The sequence below is a fragment of the Dendrobates tinctorius genome, unplaced genomic scaffold, assembly GCF_039654945.1.
Source record: "Dendrobates tinctorius isolate UK_male_01 unplaced genomic scaffold, ASM3965494v1 ptg000266l, whole genome shotgun sequence".
Lineage (NCBI taxonomy): Eukaryota > Metazoa > Chordata > Amphibia > Anura > Dendrobatidae > Dendrobates > Dendrobates tinctorius.
Genome location: NW_027361933.1, coordinates 329897 through 349544, shown reverse-complemented (window position 1 = coordinate 349544; position 19648 = coordinate 329897). Strand labels below are relative to the sequence as shown.

The window sequence follows — 19648 nt, the reverse complement described above, 5'->3', positions numbered from 1 at the left end:
TGAAATATAATGCTTTAGGCTGGTTTCACACTAGCGTTTTTTAGCGCCGCGCTTCGTGCGCGTGCATCCTGCCCCCTATCTTTAACATGGGGGCGCATGGTCTAGCATATACACGCGTTTGTATGCGTTTTCGTGCACATGCGTTTTTTTGTAGTGTGCGCCTAGGCGCGCCGGACGCAACCTGTTGCATTTTTGGTCCGTCTGACCAGTCTCAAAAAAACGCATCTGCACGGTATGCGCAAAAAAAATCATATTACAGTCTATGGGAACGCAGGCTTGCACATGGACATGCGCACGCCTGCGTTTAAAACCGCATGCGTTTTAAGAGTTAACATGGCTAGAAACTGGTTAAAACGCATGCGCCTAAAAAAAGAAAACGCATACAAAACGCATGATGCGTTTTTTTTGCATGCAATTCTATTGCACACGAAGCGCAGCGCTAAAAAACGCTAGTGTGAAACTAGCCTTAGTGTTATTTTTGGCAGCATGTATTTTTTTAATCTAGTCTCCTTACATTGCCGGTATGTACTGATAGAAAAGAGATAGGTCAAGACACAGATGCACATGTAAAAAATAAAACAAACTTTATAGGATCAGGCCAACAATGAGATACACAAATAATGCCTACAACATATACGGTATTCCTTTTAAAAAAAAGGCTTCATTATGACAACAATTACTTTGGTTTCTATTTTTATCCATTAGTTTAATTACAGTATATTTGATACTTTTGCAGGGATAACTTGAAATGCGGACAGTGCAAACAGGTTGATTGCCGAGCTACTGTCAGCAAGTGTAAAATCACAATGAAATACAATGGATAATATGAAGCATAAGAAATCTTAAGATTTGTGTTTAGATTAATCAATCTTGAGAGTTTACAACACTAGTGTACTGATTAATTTGTATCAGCTTCCTTGTCAAATTTTTGGGTTACAAATGCATGTCTAAAAATTATCTTTGTGCTGCAACAATTTTATAGCAAAAATTGCTTCTATTGTTTCAGGGTGTTAGAGGGCAATTGTTGGTTCTGGCTCTCACTGAAGAGACCCAGGAGCTGTATGGACACTTGTTTAAAGGCAGTGCTAATTAGATATGCAGATTAGCTGATATCAGCCAATACATGGGTGGATTTGGTGTTGCCAATTACTTTATTATGCTAACACAGGGAACTTCTGTACCTGCCTCTAAGTAACATTCAGTGGATTTAGTTGCAGGGAATATGTTAGAAGATTTTAGCTAAGTTATATAAATGCAGCCTGCTGTAGGGGCAGATTCCCTGATTTCGGCGTTGTATCACTTACTGGGCTGCTTTCTGCAGTTTGACAAAATCCTTGTTTTATCTGCTGCAGATCTATCAGTTCTCTAAATGCTGAGTCCTGTATAACCCCGCCCACATCACTGATTGGCAGCTTTCTGCCCATGCTCAGTGTACACAGAAAGCAAGACAATCAGTTGTGGGGACGGGGTCATACAGAGCTCATGGATATGAAGAACTACCTTGCAGCAGTTTTACTAGTCATCTACTGATAATTTTCTGCTGCTGTAACAGTGATTTTATCAAAATGACAGCAAGCAGCCAAGTAAGTGACACATCGCTAGAATCAGGGTCTCTGTCTCTACAATATGCTGCTCTCAGATTAGGTGGTAAAGACCTGGTGACAAATTCCCTTTAATGTGTTGAATTCAGAAAGGAGATTCCGGTGCAAACTCTTATTTACATACAGCACCACCTCTCGGTCTGCAAAAGCTTAAATTACTAAAGTTTTGACACCACAAAAATGTTCAGGCTTGACAATGTCTGCTGTATCTGGGACATTAAGGGAATAAGTACCAAATAATTATTGTAATGGTCTGTGTCCTTTGTGATGTTTCTGGTGCTCAACAAGTTGTTCTTTCTTTGTAAAAGATTTATCACATCCTGAACATGAAAAGGGCTTTTCCTCACCATGAATTTTTTGATGTTTAACAAGCTCTGATTTGAAGGTAAAACATATTCCGCATTTAGTACATGAAAAAGGCTTCTCTCTTTGATGGTTTCTCTGATGCTTAAGAAGATTTGATTTAGTTGTGAAAGTTTTCCCACATTCCAAACAGGAAAATGGCTTCTCCCCTGTGTGAATTCTCTGATGTTCAACTAGACCTAATCTCTGGGTAAAACGTTTCCCACATTCGTCACATGAAAACAGATTCTCTCCTGTGTGAATTCTTTGATGTTGAGCTAGATAAGATTTCTGTTTAAAACATTTACTACATTCCAGACATGAGTATGGCTTCTCTCCTGTGTGAATTTTCTGATGTTGAACTAAGCGAGATTTCTGCTTAAAACATTTACTACATTCTGAACATGAAAACAGTCTGTCTTCTGTGTGGCTGTCTTCTGTCTCCTTGTTTTCAATATTTCCCTCACATCTTTGATCCCCTTTATGACTTGGAAGTTTCTTAGCAGTCTGTGAATCGGCAACAGAAGGTTTCTTGGAATCAAATGACAGATCTCTGATGCGACGGACTGGGAGCAGTTTGGATCTAATGGCGTGTTCTCCGGAATTATCTTGGATATCAAGAAGCGTTGCTGTATGATCTGGAGATGTAAGAAGATGTCCATCTGAATCTTTCTTGCAGTCATCTACTGGAAAAACAAACAGATTTTGTTTTCTTTTCCAAAACACAACAAAAACCATGTTTTAGACCATTCACTCTTGTATCTGTCACCCCATTTTTGGCCTATAAGCTGCGGCCACCGCTATCAGGGGCTTATCTACAGCATTCTGTAATGCTGTAGATAAGCCTCTGTTTTAACCTGAAAGATAAGAAAAACGAGTTCGATTAAACTCAGCCGGGGGTCCAGTCCAATGGATGTCGAGGTCCGGTCCAGCGCCTCCCGTCTTCTAGCGATGACGTCCTCCTTCTTACTTCTGCTGCGGCTCCTGCGCAGGCATACTAAATCTGCCCTATTGAGGGCAGAGCGGAGTACTGCAGTGCGCAGGTGCCGGACCTCTCTGACCTTTCCTGCAGTACTTTACTCTGCCCTCAACAGGACAGGTAAAGTACCACTGCGCAGGAGCTGCAGCAGAAGTAAGGAGGACATCATCGCTAGAAGAAGGGAGGCGCCGGACCGGACCGCGACACCCACCGAACCTGCCCCCCCGGTGAGTATAATCTAACTTGTTTTTCTTATCTTTCAAGTTACATTGGGGGTTTATCTATAGCATTACAGAATGCTGTAGATAAGCCCCTGATGGCTGTGGCCGCAGCTTATAGGCAAAAAACGGGGTGACAGATTCCCTTTAAAATGGCTGTGTGGAATAATTACATGAAAATCATTTTTAGGCTATGTGCCCACGTCGCGTTTTTCACGCGATTTTTTCCTGAGCAGAAACGCATGCCCCTGCCAGGGAAATCGCATGCGGTTTTTGACACGCGTTTTTGACGCGATTGTCAAGCGTTTTTGCATGCGTTTTTGCTCATATAATGGATGGTATGCGGAATCACGGGCGATTCTGCAAAACTACTGAACATGCTGCGTTTTTTACCGCTAAGCGATTCCGCAGCAGTAAAAAATGCATCATTGGCACAACATGTGCGTTTTGTATTAAAAATGAATGGAATGCTTTTTTTAAGCGTTTCCACGGCAGAATCGCGCGTTTAAAAATTGCATTGTGGGCACACAGCCTTACTCACTGTTGATTTAGTAATCTGCACTTTATTATCATTATGTCCTTGCTGTAATACGAAAATGCACTCTCATCAATGACAGACTGGTGAGCTTGGGATAAACTTGTGTTTGCACACTTAAATGTATTAATTCAGAGATGTAGTTTGTAAAATGGGGTCACTTATGGGGGGTGCTACTGTTCTGGCACCTCATGGGCTCTCCCAGTGGGTCCTGGCACCTGCAAACCAAAACAGTAAAATCTGCCCTAAATTTTGGTGATCCTTCCCTTCTGAGCCTCAAAATTAGTTCTTGATTACATGTAGGTTATGGCGCACTCAGGAGAAATTGCACATCAAACTGAGAGATCAATTATTTTTGCTATTAGCCCTTATGAAAATTAAGAACTTGGGGCTAAAACAGCATTTTAGTGGTAAAAATATAATTATTCTTTCTTCACTGCCCAATGGTATAAAACTCTGTGAGGCGCATGTAGTGTCAATATGATCACTGCACTCCTATATGAATTCATTTGGGGGTATAGTTTGTAAAATAAGGTCACTTATGGGTGGTTCTGCTGTTCTTGCACCTCAGGGGCTCTGCCAATGGGACATGGCATCCTCAAACCATTCCAGCAAAATCTGAATTCCAATATGGCGCCTCTTCCCTTCTGATCTATACTGTATTTGCACTTTGCTTCAAAAGGTGTTTTCAACCACATATGGGATTATCGGCATACTTAGAAGAGATTGCATAACAAATTTTGGGGTCTATTTTCTCCTGTTGCCATTGTGAAAATAAAAGATTTGGGGCTAAGTAACATTTTTGTCAAAATAAGGTAAAATGTTCATTTTTTTTTCTTCCACATTGCTGTATTTCTTTATTTCCTGTGAAGCACCAGAAGGGTTAATAAACTTCTTGAATGTGGTTTTGAGCACATTGAGGGGTGCAGTTTTTAGATTGGTGTCACTTTTGAGTATTTTCTGTCATATAAGCCTCCAAAGTCACTTCAAATGTGATGAGGTCCCTAGAAAATGTTGTTAATTTTGTTGGAAAAAATGAGAAATTGCTGATCAATATTTAACCCTTCTAACGTCCTTAAAAAAAAAAGTAATGTTTAAAAAAATGATGCAGATGTAAAGAAGGCATGTGGTGAGTGTTATTTATTAACTATTTTGTGTGCTATAAATCTCTGGTTTAAGGGCATAAAAATTAAAAGTTTTAAAATTGCTAAATATTTTCACAAATAAACACAAGTCGCATCAAACAAATTTTACCACTATCATAAAATACAATATGTCATGAAAAAAATTTACTCAAAATCACTGGAATCCGTTGAAGCGTTCCAGAGTAATAAAGTTTCATTGGTCAGAATTGTAAAATTTGGCCTGATCATGAAGGTGAAAACAAGCTTGGGGGTGAAGAAGTTAAATGACTGCCGATCGGTAAAAGTTTACTGACCGGTGGTGATTTAGTACAGCAGGTCAGTTCATGGTAATAGACCTCTAGTTTATTAAAATGCAAAATTCAGTGTAGATACTGATGCAAGCATTATTATATTTCTAAAGCATATTGCATAATAGTACTGTACTGTAGGGATGCATTGGATGACCGTGGTTATAACCATCAGTGAGAAAAAGAGACTAATAATACTATAGAGAACAACAAAAAGAAAGGATTTTTTATTTTAACCCCCTCAAGCGGCAGCCAGTTTTGGTGATCCTCACCAGGCAATAATTTTCACATCTGACATGTCACTTACATTGTCTCTTGTGAGAGCGACATCATCTCCGGTTCTTCGCGCTAAGCATTACTGGAACAGGAAGATGCCGGGAGTGTGGAGAGATCGGGGGCCGTCGGAAGGTGAGAATAACCTTTTTTTAATTTTTTTTGTCTCCCGCTGGCCATACTCTAGAATACCCGATGCGTTAGAATTGTGCCACCATCTAGTAAAGTAATAAATAACATTTTCCATATGTCTTCTTTACATCAGCAACATCTATCTTTCAAACGTCCTTTTATTTTGGTAAAATTTTAGAAGGATTAAAACTTTAGCAACAATTTTTTCAAGGAAAATTACAAAACCCAATTTTTAGGGACTAAGGCTTTGAAACGACTTTGAGGGGATTATACGTTAAAAAAAAAAACTAAAACAAGAACCCACTTTAAAAACTAAACCCCTCAATGCATTCAAAACCACATTCAGGAAATGTTTTACCCTTTTAGTGCTTTATAGGAATTAGCAGAAAGTAGAATAAAACAAAAGACTCAAATTTTTCATTTCTACGGCGGTGAAGATATAAGCAGTGTCGATGCTGCACTCACATCTTGTACATGGTCCATCACCCATTATCCAGGGCATCATCAGAGGGGGTGGTAATGCAAAAAAACTAGTAACTACAGCACTGCCGGCAGTGAGTGCTGCCACAGCCTCCTGTGACGTCATGTTTGAGACTCCCCTCAAATGAAACGTCATAGAAAGTACAGTAAAAAAAAAAAAAAAAAAAACATATTTAGGGATTAGCTAGGGAAAATTGTTGGGTATTGTGTAATAAAGCAAATTACAAAAGTGGTTAGGGTGTAAGGATAGAAATTTAAAAAAAATCACATTTTAAGTCCATTTTTATCTGTAAGTTATGTTTGCATACTGTGAAGCCAGTAAATGGTGTCATGTTTACTGTACCAACACAGGAAAGAAAAAGAAATACAATATTGATGCTGTAGGGATGTGACTCGCTCAGGTGCAGCGGGAGACAATCATGAGACAGGTTCTTCCAAAGTTCATGAGGTTTATTTGTGTCATAAACCATAAATCAGTGTATCACCAAAAATAGCCTCTAGCTTAGGCAAACAAAACATAAACGTTTGTGTTATGATGAGTCACTGAAGGAGGAAAAAACAAAATACCAGCTAAGTCCAGAAAAACCAGAGAGGTTGGCAGCTATCGGATTGCAGACCCCTGAACCTATCCACAACAACTAGCAGTAGCCGTGGGGGGTCCCTACGGTGCCCTAGACCCCTCGATCACAGCCGGAGAACTACATAGCCTAAAGACAGAAAGGGGAAAAACTAAACTGCCCCAGAGCAGACCCCAAAGCAATAGGCAGCCCCCAACATATAATGACGGTGAAGCAAGATGAAAACACTAACACAGATAGAAAGATAGGTTGAGCAAATGATGGGGCTCAAGCTAACTACATAGGACAGGATAGGAAAGCTGCTGTCTGCCATCCGCAAAAACCCTATCAAAATGAGCAAATCGACTGATAGGAAAAACAGGCCCTGAAGTCGCTAGGCTTCAAAAGACTATATCAGCATTCAGGTATATTCTGAAGACAGAGCAAAATATCAACAGATCAGAGACAAAAATGGAACTCAGCTCACCCCCGGCCGGGGATGGCAGAACTCCCAAAAACAAGGCAAAACAAAACTGAAGAGTACAAAGCAGAGCAGAAAAACTTAGCTTTGAGATGCAGGAATCAGACTGGTCTCCAAGAATCCAGCAGGAAAATCACCAGCCAGGAAGAAGGGCGTCGGCAGCCTTATATCCAGTCCTCAATTCCAGCCACCCAGTCACCATCTAGCTGCCCAGGTGTCTCGCAATCAGTCTCCCCACCTTCCTTCACTAGAGGAGGGAGATCATCAGACCTCAATGGTGAAGGGAAAAATGAACTCACAACACGTTCGTGGTTTCAGACTCAGACGGCGAGTCTCAGCACATGCTGGGAGGTGTAGTCCTCCCCACATACAGCTACCTGGTTCAGGAGCAGGCCACATTATAAGGGTGTAGCCACACCCACGAACCCAGCAGCTGACTGGTCATGGGACTGTGACCTCACCACAGGTCCTTGCAAAATAATAACAGCACAGCAATATCTGTTATGCTTTACATTATGGAGACAAGCCATTTATGAGACACATATCTCCCCTCGACTACACAGCCCTTTGCCATGCCACATTGCGCATACCCTAACATACTTATTGTGGATTTCTTTGCATATTAGGGGGGCAATACTATGGTTTATTGCTGTATTTGACAATGTCATAGCACTGTTGGTAATGCTGTGGGAGACAGAACTTCATGATCTCTCCCATTACATTTATATATTTAGTTACAGCCTTCTTTTCACTGGTCAACACAAAAAAAATCATCAGCAAAGGTAATATGTCTGTTTTATGGAGTTTGATGTGCTGATTCTAAAAATATGCTTAGTTTTGCTCTATCACAAAGTTTCTAAGACAGAAGTATTTTTGTTATGACGTTATTTCTGCATTTTCAATGTATGTGGTTTTTCCTATGTTATTCTCATTTCTTTGCTTGTCTTACTTAATTGTGAATGTTCTTACAGGGACATCAGTAAAGGTTTTAGTGAGTTTTCTGGGAAGGAGTATTGACAGTGCAGTCAACCAATGACTGCTTCTCGGAAAGTCACATGTTACGGGGAGGAGCTGTTATGTGGCGGTAAGATCTGAGTCAGTCAGAAAACAGTGGTGATGGCAGCAAGGACTGGTATGTGAGACCCTAATAGGAGACAGGCCTCTACTGTAATCTCAGCCCTGCTACAGGGAGATAGAGGGGGAGGCAGCGGACAGCCGCCATTGTGAGAGGATTTTCACAGCATTTCTGGGAGGGCAAGTCGCCTCAGAGGGAAGAAAACAGCTCAGCCACTAAAGTGTATCTGAGCAAGGGTCTCCATAGAGAGAGAACCTAAAAGCAGCCAATTTTACACTGAGAAACTGCCTGTCTGCAAATATTAATCTGTAAGGAATAGGCTGACCTGTTTGCCTCACAACTGTATATAGTTATCTACCAGATTATCTCCAGTAAAATCAGCTCTAAATACAAGCTGCATCAGTCATCTCTGGGGAAATATATATATATATATATATATATATATATATATATATATATATATATATATATATATATATACAGTCATATGTAAAAGTTTGGGCACCCCTATTAATGTTAACCTTTTTTCTTTATAACAATTTTGGTTTTTGCAACAGCTATTTCAGTTTCATATATCTAATAACTGATGGACTCAGTTATATTTCTGGATTCAAATGAGGTTTATTGTACTAACAGAAAATGTGCAATCTGAATTTAAACAAAATTTGACCGGTGCAAAAGTATGGGCACCCTTATCATTTTCTTGATTTGAACACTCCTAACTACTTTTTACTGACTTCCTGAAGCACTAAATTGGTTTTGTAACCTCACTGAGCTTTGAACTTCATAGCCAGGTGTATCAAATCATAAGAAAAGGTATTTAAAGTGGCCACTTGCAAGTAGTTCTCCTATTAGATTCTCCTATGAAGAGTGGCATCATGGGCTCCTCAAATCAACTCTCAAATGATCTGAAAACACAGATTATTCAACATAGCTTTTCAGGGGAAGGATACAAAAAGTTGTCTCAGAGATTTAACCTGTCAGTGGCATTACCTTCCTCCTAGGGAGTGTGATGTCATGCTTGGGAGCAACGAAGGATCTCTCTAGCAGGTTAACTGATTGGGCAGCGTTATTCCCACGAGTCATGACCCTCCAAACAGCGTTCATGAAGGCAAAGTGTTTGTTTTACGTGGGCAGTATGGTTGCAAAGCTGAACCTTAAAGGAATGTCCAGAAGGGCACCACCAGGAGTGGAGCCTACGGTTAAATTCGACTCCACCTGGGAAACCTCAACCATGCCAGCTACAGAAAAGATGCACACATTGCAAGCTTAATTCCGTTAACGAACGAGACTCCGTCATGCCCCGCGGTCCGAGTCCGGCTTACTAGAGGGACACGTGAGGCTCTGGCACATGAGATTGGCCAATAACTGGTGTGTCATGCCCTTACATGTCCGTGGCTGCATGTGCGCTACACTGAAAAGGCCAGCGTTTGTCGCTTACAGGTGCAGATAACCCGCTGAACAACGTTAGTGATGGGGATCACTGATTACAATTATTACCCGCAAACGATGATTTCCCAGTAAGTGCAGGTCAAACGCAGTTCCGGAATTAGGCCTAATCGTCATTCCTGAAAAAATGAAAAACTTACGTGTGCAAACCACAGGTGCTGTAGCTTGCTTAACAGCTCGCCAGCCGTTCTCACGCCCAGTATGGCTTGCACGTGATTGCACAAAGGTGAGAAAGGGTACCGTATCCACAGATAACATGTATGGATAGCGTACACATTCAAAATATATGTCTATACATCAGGAGGCAGGCTCAGACGGTGTTAGGCCCAGTATGGATTGCACGTGATTGCACAAAGGTGAGAAAGGGTACCGTATCCCCGGATAACATGTATGGATAGCGTACACATTCAAAATATATGTCTATACATCAGGAGGCAGGCTCAGACGGTGTTAGGCCCAGTATGGATTGCACGTGATTGCACAAAGGTGAGAAAGGGTACCGTATCCCCGGATAACATGTATGGATAGCGTACACATTCAAAATATATGTCTATACATCAGGAGGCAGGCTCAGACGGTGTCAGGCACAGTATGGATTTGACGGCCCAGACTACACAGCGGAGGAGCAGGGAGAGGTAAAGATTGCAAATGCTGGGGCCCTGCCCAAGCAAGGGGGGCCCATTCGTGGGCGTCGGTACTGGCACTGGGCCCCTCATAGTACGGCGGTGTGTCTGACGGCGGGTGTGCACCACCACCGTCAGAGACACTTGATTGCACTATGAGGGACCCTGTGCCAGTGCCCGCGCCCAAGAGTCGGCCTACCCACCTGTCCAGGGCAACGGCACTCGCACGGTGTCGTGCGCTAGGTTGTGACCCCGGCCATGGGGGGGGCAGCACAGTTAGGGTGTTTTAGAAAGTGGCATATGTTGATGTTGGACATTCAGCTGATGCAAAAGGCGAAATAGGTCAAGTCCCAGGAAGAGGTGGACCAAAGCAAGCCATTTTTCTGTCACCCTATGTGTCATCAGGGGAAGGTGGGACAAAATCCTTGGAAACCCATGCATGGTTCATTTTAATGAAGGTTAGATCATCCACATTTTGGGTTGACAGACGGGTCCTTTTTCTGTCAGGATTGATCCAGCTGCACTGAAGACTCTTTCCGATAGCACACTTGCAGCTGGGCAAGCGAGCTCCTGTAAGGCATATTGTGCCAATTCAGGCCAGGTGTCCAGTTTAGCGGCCCAATAGTCAAAGGGGAATGACCTGTATGGGAGAACATCGATATGGGAGGAAAAGTAGTTTGTAACCATAGTTGACAACTGCTGTCTCCTGTCACTTTCCATCGATGCAGTATTACCAGTTGTGTGAGCGGTACTTGAAAAATCAGTCCACAACATTGTCATGAAACCCCTGTCTCCAACGCCACTTCTGCTGTGTGCACCATGAACACCTCTGCCAAGCTGCCCCCGGCCCGTACGGCTCGTGTGAGAACCATCACCGCTGCTGTGTGCTGGGAATGCCTCAAGCAACCGATTTACCAGAGTTGCTTGTTTATTAGCCAATATTAGGTCAAGGTTCTCCTGTGGCATGATGTTTTGTAATTTGCCTTTATAGCGTGGATCCAGGATGCTGGCCAACCAGTAGTCGTCATCGTTCATCATTTTGGCAATGCGGGGGTCCCTTTTTAGGATCTGCAAGGCATAATCTGACATGTGGGCCAATGTTCCCGGTGTTAATGATGTACTGCGAGTGCTGGTTGGAGGAGCACTTTCTGGCAAATCCACATCCCTCCAGTCACGCACAAACCCTGTACCAGACCTTGCCACGCCAACATTTTCACTTGCCCCACGAGATGCATCCTCCTCCCCTAAGTAATCATCCCCATCATCATCCACCTCCTCCTCCTCTTCTTCCTCCACCTCGTCCAGGAGAGGTCCCTGAGCAGACAATGGCTGAATGTCATCAAGGATTCCCTCCTCCTCTTCGTCCTCATCAACATTGGCTGCAGACACCTGCTCCATAAGGTGCGTCAAAGTTTGCATGAGCAGACGCATAAGTGGGATGCTCATGCTTAGGATGGCGTCGTCTGCGCTTACCAGCCGTGTGCATTCCTCAAAACACTGAAGGACTTTACAGAGGTCTTTCAGCTTCGACCACTGCACACCTGTCAACTCCATGTCTGCTCTCAAAGTGCTTGGCCGTGTATCCTCCCACAAATGCATTATGGCCTGCCTCTGCTCGCACAGACGCTCCACCATGTGCAGGGTGGAGTTCCACCTTGTTGCAATGTTGATAATGAGGCGGTGGTTGGGAAGGTGGAGCAATCGCTGCAGCTTCTGCATACGAACGGAGTGTACAGGCGACCGGCGGATGTGCGCGCACAGTCTTCGCACCTTCTGGAGCAGGGCTGTTAACTCCGGATAATTTTTGAGGAAGCACTGCACCACCGGGTTCAAGGTGTGAGCCAAGCAAGGTATGTGGCTGAGTTTTGAAAGGGCTATGGCTGCCACAAAATTACGTCCGTTATCACTAACTACCTTGCCTGCCTCAAGATGTACACTGCCCAGCCATGACTCAGTTTGTCGCTTCAAGTACTCGGCCAGCACCTCGGCGGTGTGTCTGTCGCCCAAACACATCATCTGCAACACAGCCTGCTGACGCTTTCCACTAGCTGCTTGATAGGGGGACACCTCGTGTGCAACAGTGGCAGCTGCAGATGGAGTGCTCGTACGACTGCGCTCTGTGGACGAGCTTTCGCTTCTGGAGGAGGAGGAGGGTCAAACGCCTACAGCCAACTGTTTCCTATACCGTGGGCTAGGCAGCACTGTCCCACCACCGCTGTCCCCTGTGGACCCTGCATCCACCACATTAACCCAGTGCGCAGTGATGGACACGTAACGGCCCTGGCCATGCCGACTGGACCATGCATCAGTTGTGAGGTGCACCTTTCCACTCACTGACTGCTTGAGTGCATGGACAATGCGGTCTTTTACATGATGGTGGAGGGCTGGGATGGCTTTGCGAGAGAAGTGTCGACTGGGTAGGTCATAGCGTGGTACTGCATAGGCCATGAGTTCGCGGAAAGCTGCGCTTTCCAACAACCGATAGGGCATCATCTCAAACGAGATTAGCTTGGCAATGTGGGCGTTCAAACCCAGTGTACGCGGATGAGAGACTGAGTACTTTCTTGACCTACTCATAGTGTCTGGGAGGGTGAGCTGGACTTGAGAGCTGCATATGGTGGAAGTAGCGGTGGACAGGGCGGACAGAGAGGGTTGATGATGGTGATGGAGTTGGTGTTCTTTCTGATGGCCTAGAATCAGTCTTTCGTTGATATAACAGTGGGATTCCCTGACTGCTGTGGCCTTGCAACGACACCTCAACATTTGCTGCTGTGCTAACCGGTGGGCTTACAGTGGGGGAAACAATGTAGCGTTGCTGACTACCTTCTTTGTGATCAGTTGCACATGTGGCACTTGTGGTGTTGTGTCCACGCTTGCAAGTGCATGGTGGTTAAATGTCTAAGCATGCAACTGGTATTCAAATTTTTCAGATTTTTCCCTCGGCTAAAGGTCTTTGCGCACTTCTTACAGATAACCTTGGCCTGATCATGAGGATTTTGTTTAAAAAAGTGCCACACTGCACTCTTCCTACTTTGGCAGACATTTTGCGGCCTAGCACGCTGTGATCTTTTGACCCTCTGGACAAGCTGTCCAGCAACTCTTTTGATTTTTGGAACCTGTCTTTGGAGTGCTCCGGGCCTGCCAGATAACAGCTGTTGCGATGTCGATGTCTGCTGTGGATGCTCCTCATCTGAGCAATTGGAAGCAGCACCCTCTTCCCCCAATGGATGCCAATCTGGGTCAACAACTGGGTCATCCATCACCTCCTCTTCAATGTCATGTGCACCTTCCTCTGTGTCACCGTGTATGGTGGTATAGTGTGCGGGAAGGGGCACCTGAGTCTCATCAGGGTCAGAATCTGGCTCTGTACACTGCGAGGACAATGTAGTGCTCTGAGTGAATGTACCAGCAGAATCATCTATCAGCGGCTGTGCATCAGTGCACTCCATGTCAGATTCATCTTGGCCTGGGTAATTCACCATTTCACTTGATAATCCAGGCATGGTATGTGAAAACAGCTCCATGGAGTAATCAGTAGTATGGCCTGCGTCATCCTTCAATCTTGGTTGGGGTGAAGGACACAAGGAAAGGTGTGGTTCATGAACATGAGCCTCCAATGACGACTCAGTGCTTTTACTTTTTACAACTTCAGAAGAGGAGGCGATTGAGCTGGAGGCTGAGTCAGCAATGTAAGACAAAACTTTTTCCTGATGCTCTGGCTTTAAAAGCGGTTTGCCAACTCCTAGAAAACTAAGCCTTCGAAGCCTTATGGAGCCAGACGATGACGCAGGCTCAACACCTCCTGCATTCGGTCCTATTTTGCTCTTGCCACTACCATCAGATCCACCACCAACACCATCATTACCAGCTGCCAACCCCCGCCCAATTCCACGGCCTCTTCCACCAGCCTTCCTCATTTTTGGTAGAAATGTAGACAAAATCCAACAAACTATATAGTAATGTAAAACAAGGTACAAGGTGTCTATAGGACAGGGGAGATTTTGAATTTCTGCACACACTTGTGGACACTGGACATGTGATTGTGTGAGGCCCACTGAATATCAGAGCGCTATGTCACAGGCTCGATGGCACAGGTGTGAAAAAAGTGACTACAGGATAAGGGAGATTTTGAATTTCTGCACAAACTAGTGGACACTGGACACTTTTGGATTGTGTGAGGCCCACTGAATATCAGAGCGCTATGTCACAGGCTCGATGGCACAGGTGTGAAAAAAGTGACTACAGGATCACAGAGATTTTGAATTTCTGCACACACTAGTGGACACTGGACACTTTTGGATTGTGTGAGGCCCACTGAATATCAGAGCGCTATGTCACAGGCTCGATGGCACAGGTGTGAAAAAAGTGACTACAGGATAAGGGAGATTTTGAATTTCTGCACACACTTGTGGACACTGGACACTTTTGGATTGTGTGAGGCCCACTGAATATCAGAGCGCTATGTCACAGGCTCGATGGCACAGGTGTGAAAAAAGTGACTACTGGATAAGGGAGATTTTGAATTTCTGCACACACTAGTGGACACTGGACACTTTTGGATTGTGTGAGGCCCACTGAATATCAGAGCGCTATGTCACAGGCTCGATGGCACAGGTGTGAAAAAAGTGACTACAGGATAAGGGAGATTTTGAATTTCTGCACACACTAGTGGACACTGGACACTTTTGGATTGTGTGAGGCCCACTGAATATAAGAGCGCTATGTCACAGGCTCGATGGCACAGGTGTGAAAAAAGTGACTACAGGATAAGGGAGATTTTGAATTTCTGCACACACTAGTGGACACTGGACACTTTTGGATTGTGTGAGGCCCACTGAATATCAGAGCGCTATGTCACAGGCTCGATGGCACAGGTGTGAAAAAAGTGACTACAGGATCACAGAGATTTTGAATTTCTGCACACACTTGTGGACACTGGACACTTTTGGATTGTGTGAGGCCCACTGAATATCAGAGCGCTATGTCACAGGCTCGATGGCACAGGTGTGAAAAAAGTGACTACAGGATAAGGGAGATTTTCAATTTCTGCACACACTAGTGGACACTGGACACTTTTGGATTGTGTGAGGCCCACTGAATATCAGAGCGCTATGTCACAGGCTCGATGGCACAGGTGTGAAAAAAGTGACTACAGGATCACAGAGATTTTGAATTTCTGCACACACTTGTGGACACTGGACACTTATGGATTGTGTGAGGCCCACTGAATATCAGAGCGCTATGTCACAGGCTTGATGGCACAGGTTTGAAAAAAGTGACTACAAGATAAGGGAGATTTTGAATTTCTGCACACACTAGTGGACACTGGACACTTTTGGATTGTGTGAGGCCCACTGAATATCAGAGCGCTATGTCACAGGCAGAAATTGGCTAGTGCATCACAAACTACAAGGTGTATGTAGAATTGGGCAGAATAGGAATCTCCCTAGAGTGTAGGTCTGTAAGAACGGAACAAGTCCTCCACTTATCCTTCCACAGTGACACACAGATAGCTTCACTGTGGCCGTGATAACAGCCGTTACACGGTACTGAGAGGAGCGTACACGTACACGGCTGTCCGGTGTACGTAAAATTGTCAAGCTCCGTGTTTTTTTAAGTATACGGACTGACACACGCTGTCTCTCTATAGTTTTGAATGTGATCAAACAGCAAATATATTTAACTGTTTGAAAGCTAGACAAAACTAGTAGGTGCAGGTCTGTAAGAACGGAACATGTCCTCGACTTATTCTCACAGAGTGACACACAGATAGCTTCACTGTGGCTGTGATAACAGCCGTTACACGGTACTGTGTGAGGAGCGTACACCGCTGTATGGTGTGAAAAAATGCACGCTCAGTACCTCAGCAGGACAAAAAAAAAAATTAGGATTGCTTTTAAAAAAGCAGTTTGCAGAGCAGTGGGTAAACAGCAATGCAGCTGTCAGGAAGCCTTAGAAGGCAGCCTAACAACCAACACCGCTGATCCACCACAATATATCCTCCCCTTGCACTGCACACACAGTGACTGGTGTGTTGTACAGGAAAAATCGCTAGCAGCAGAAGCAGTTTTTTTTTCTTCTTCCCTGCCTAACGCTCTCCCTACAGAATCAGCAGCAGCAACCTCTCCCTATGCTAAGATCGGCAGAAGTAAGATGGCGGTCGGCGTGCACGCCCTTTTATAACCCCTGTGACGCCCACCAAAGCAAGCCAATCACTTGCATGCCCTTCTGAAAGATGGTGGTGACCCCTGCCTATGTCATCACGTTGCCCACAGTGTCCGTGGATCCTGATTGGCTGAAAAAGAGCGCAAAACAAACTTTTGAAACGCGACTTTGGCGCGTAAGTCGCCGACCTCATCCTAGGGTCGGGTTTCGTTTCATGAAACCCGACTTTGCCAAAAGTCGGAGACTTTTGAAATTTTTCGACCCGTTTCGCTCAACTCTACTTATAATTTCACAATTTACCATTTTTTTGTTGAAAATAAAAATAAAAAGGTTGAAAACTCTGCTGTGCATAATAATTTGGAACATGCATTTTGAGTGTTTATTGTTTTTAAAAATATACTGTTTTCATAGGCAAAAACATTGCAATTATACTAGAATAGTAGATGACTGGAAAATAACAATGACTGCAATTCATATAGGCAATTTAGAGAAAATATGAGGAAATATTTTTTGCATAATTTGGAACACAGTGTATATATATAACTGAGTGTATGTTTGCATGTATGTGTGTGTGTGTGTGTCAAACCACGCCCACTCCACATAGCCACACTCACTCCACACACCCAGCCCCGTGTAACAAATATCTAATCTAATATATGCACATGATAAAATTGAAGGCAGCACTTATCAAGGCTTGATAAAGGTTCTGCATGAGCCGAAACATCACCAACCATGTTGGTCTGAAACAAAAAAAACACATTTTTTTCTACTTACTTAACCCCTTTCCTACATTAGACGTACTATTCCGTCCATGTGACCTGGGACCTAGGTCCCAGGGACGGAATAGTACGTCATAGCGATCAGCGGCGCCCCCCGTGGGGATCGCCGCTAATCGCGGCCGGGTGTCAGCTTCTTATCACAGCTGACAACGGGAACTATGTGTTAGAGGCGGTCACGGACCGCCCCAGGCACGTTAACCCCTGGCACACTGCGATCAAACACAATCGCAGTGTACCGGGGGTTTAGGGAAGCATCGGCAGGGAGGGGGCTCCTTCCGTGCTTCTCTGAGACCCCTGCAGCAGCGCGATATGCAGCGCTACGCTGGGGGCCTCCTTCCCTGCAGGTCCCCGGATCCATTATGGCGGCGGGGACCTTCGGGGGCCTACAGGGAGCCGGCTTCCTCACTGCCTGCAGAGCGCAGGCATGAGGAAGCCTGTGCAGCACCTGTGTCAGATCGCTGATCTGTCACAGTGATCTGTGATGTGTCAGATCAGCGATCTGTCACATGACAGTGATGCCCCCCCGGGACAGTGTAATAAAGTTAAAAAAAAAGTGTAAAAATAATTTATAAAAAAATCTCTAAATAAATTAAAAAAAAAATATTGCCTAATAAATTCATTTTTTTTAAATAAAAAAAAAAAACAATAAAAGTACACATATTTGGTATCGCCGCGTCCGTAACGACCCGCCCTATAAAACTGTCCCATTAGTTAATCCCTTTAGCGAACCCCTTAAAAAATAAAAATAAAAAAAGAAGCAAAAAATAATGCTTTATCCTCATACCGCAGAACACAAAGTGCAATAACGCGCGATCAAAAAGATGGATATAAATAACCATGGTACCGCTGAAAACGTCATCTTGTCCCGCAAAAAACGAGCCGCCACACAGCGTCATCAGTGAAAAAATAAAAAAGTTATTGCTCGAAGAATAAAGCGATGCAAAAATAAATATATTTTATATAAAATAGTTTTCATTGCAAGAAGCACCAAAACATAAAAAAAGATATAAATGAGGTATCGCTGTAACTGTACTGGCCTGAAGAATAAAACCGCCTTATCAATTTTACCACACGCGGAATGGTGTAAACGCACCCCCCAAAAGAAATTCATGAAATGCTGGCTTTTGTTCATTCTGTGTCCCAAAAATCGGAATAAAAAGCAATCAAAAATGTCACGTGCCCGAAAATGATACCAATAAAAACGTCAACTCGTCCCGCAAAAAATAAGACCTCACATGATTCGGTGGGTCAAAATATGTAAAAATTATAGCTCTCAAAATGTGGGGATGCAAAAACTTTTTACAATAAAAAGCGTTTTTAGTGTGTGACAGCTGCCAAACATAAAAACCTGCCATAAATAGTAAATCAAACCCCCCTTTATCACCCCCTTAGTTAGGGAAAAATAATAAAATAAAAAAAATGTATTTATTTCCATTTTCCTATTAGGGTTAGGGCTGAGATTAGGGTTAGGGGTGTATTGGGGTTAGGGTTGGAGTTAGAATGGGGGGGTTTCCACTGTTTTGGCACATCAGGGGCTTTCCAAACGCAACATGGCGTCCGATCTCAATTCCAGCCAAAAAAGTCAAATGGCGCTGCTTCCCTTCCGAGCTGTGCCATGCACCCCAATAGTGGTTTACCCCCACATGTGGGGTATCAGCGTACTCAGGACAAATTGCACAATAACTTTTGGGGTCCTGTTACCCTTGGGAAAATAAAAATTGGGGGTGAAAAGATCATTTTTGTGGAAAAAATATGATTTTTTAATTGTACGGCTGTACGTTATAAACTTCTGTGAAGCCCTTGGGGGTTCAAAGTGCTCACCACATATCTAGATAAGTTCCTTGGAGGGGTATAGTTTCCAAAATGGGGTCACTTTTGGGGGGCTTCCACTGTTTAGGCACATCAGGAGCTCTCCAAACGTGACATGGCATCCGATCTGAATTCCAGCCAATTTTGCAGTGAAAAAGTCAAATGGCGCTCCTTCCCTTCCGAGCTGTGCCATGCGCCCAAACAGTGGTTCCCCTCACATATCAGCGTACTCAGGACAAGTTGCACAATAACTTTTGCAGTCCAATTTCTCCTGTTACCCTTGGTAAAATAAAAAAAATTGGACCTGAAGTAATTTTTTTGTGAAAAAAGTTAAATGTTCATTTTTTTTAAACATTCTAAATATTCCTGTGAAGCACCTGAAGGGTTAGTAAACTTCTTGAATGTGGTTTTGAGCACCTTGAGGGGTGCGGTTTTTAGAATGGTGTCACTTTTGCGTATTTTCTATCATATAGACCCCTCAAAGTGACTTCAAATGTGATGTGGTCCCTAAAAATAAAATGGTGTTGTGAAAATGAGAAATCACTGGTCAACTTTTAACCCTTATAACTTCCTAACAAAAAAAATTTTGGTTCCAAAATTGTGCTGATGTAAAGTAAACATGTGGGAAATGTTATTATTAAGTTTTTTGTGTGCCATATCTGTAATTTAAGAGCATAAAAATTCAAAGTTGGAAAATTGTGCAATTTTCAAAATTTTC

General features: G+C 43.7%; 1 protein-coding gene across 3 annotated transcripts in view; it reads right to left on the bottom strand.

Annotated features, from left to right (window-relative positions):
• Positions 1 to 561: 561 nt before the first annotated feature.
• Positions 562 to 19648, bottom strand: part of LOC141069561 (gastrula zinc finger protein XlCGF66.1-like) — a 109604-nt gene continuing 90517 nt past the window's right edge. For 2 of the 3 annotated variants that reach the window (XM_073559222.1, XM_073559223.1), the window contains one exon: positions 562 to 2629. In XM_073559222.1, the coding sequence (XP_073415323.1) occupies positions 1842 to 2629 (788 nt within the window). In that variant the 3' untranslated portion in view covers positions 562 to 1841. The remainder of the gene's footprint in view (positions 2630 to 19648) is intronic. The other variant, XM_073559225.1, reaches the window with a different exon arrangement.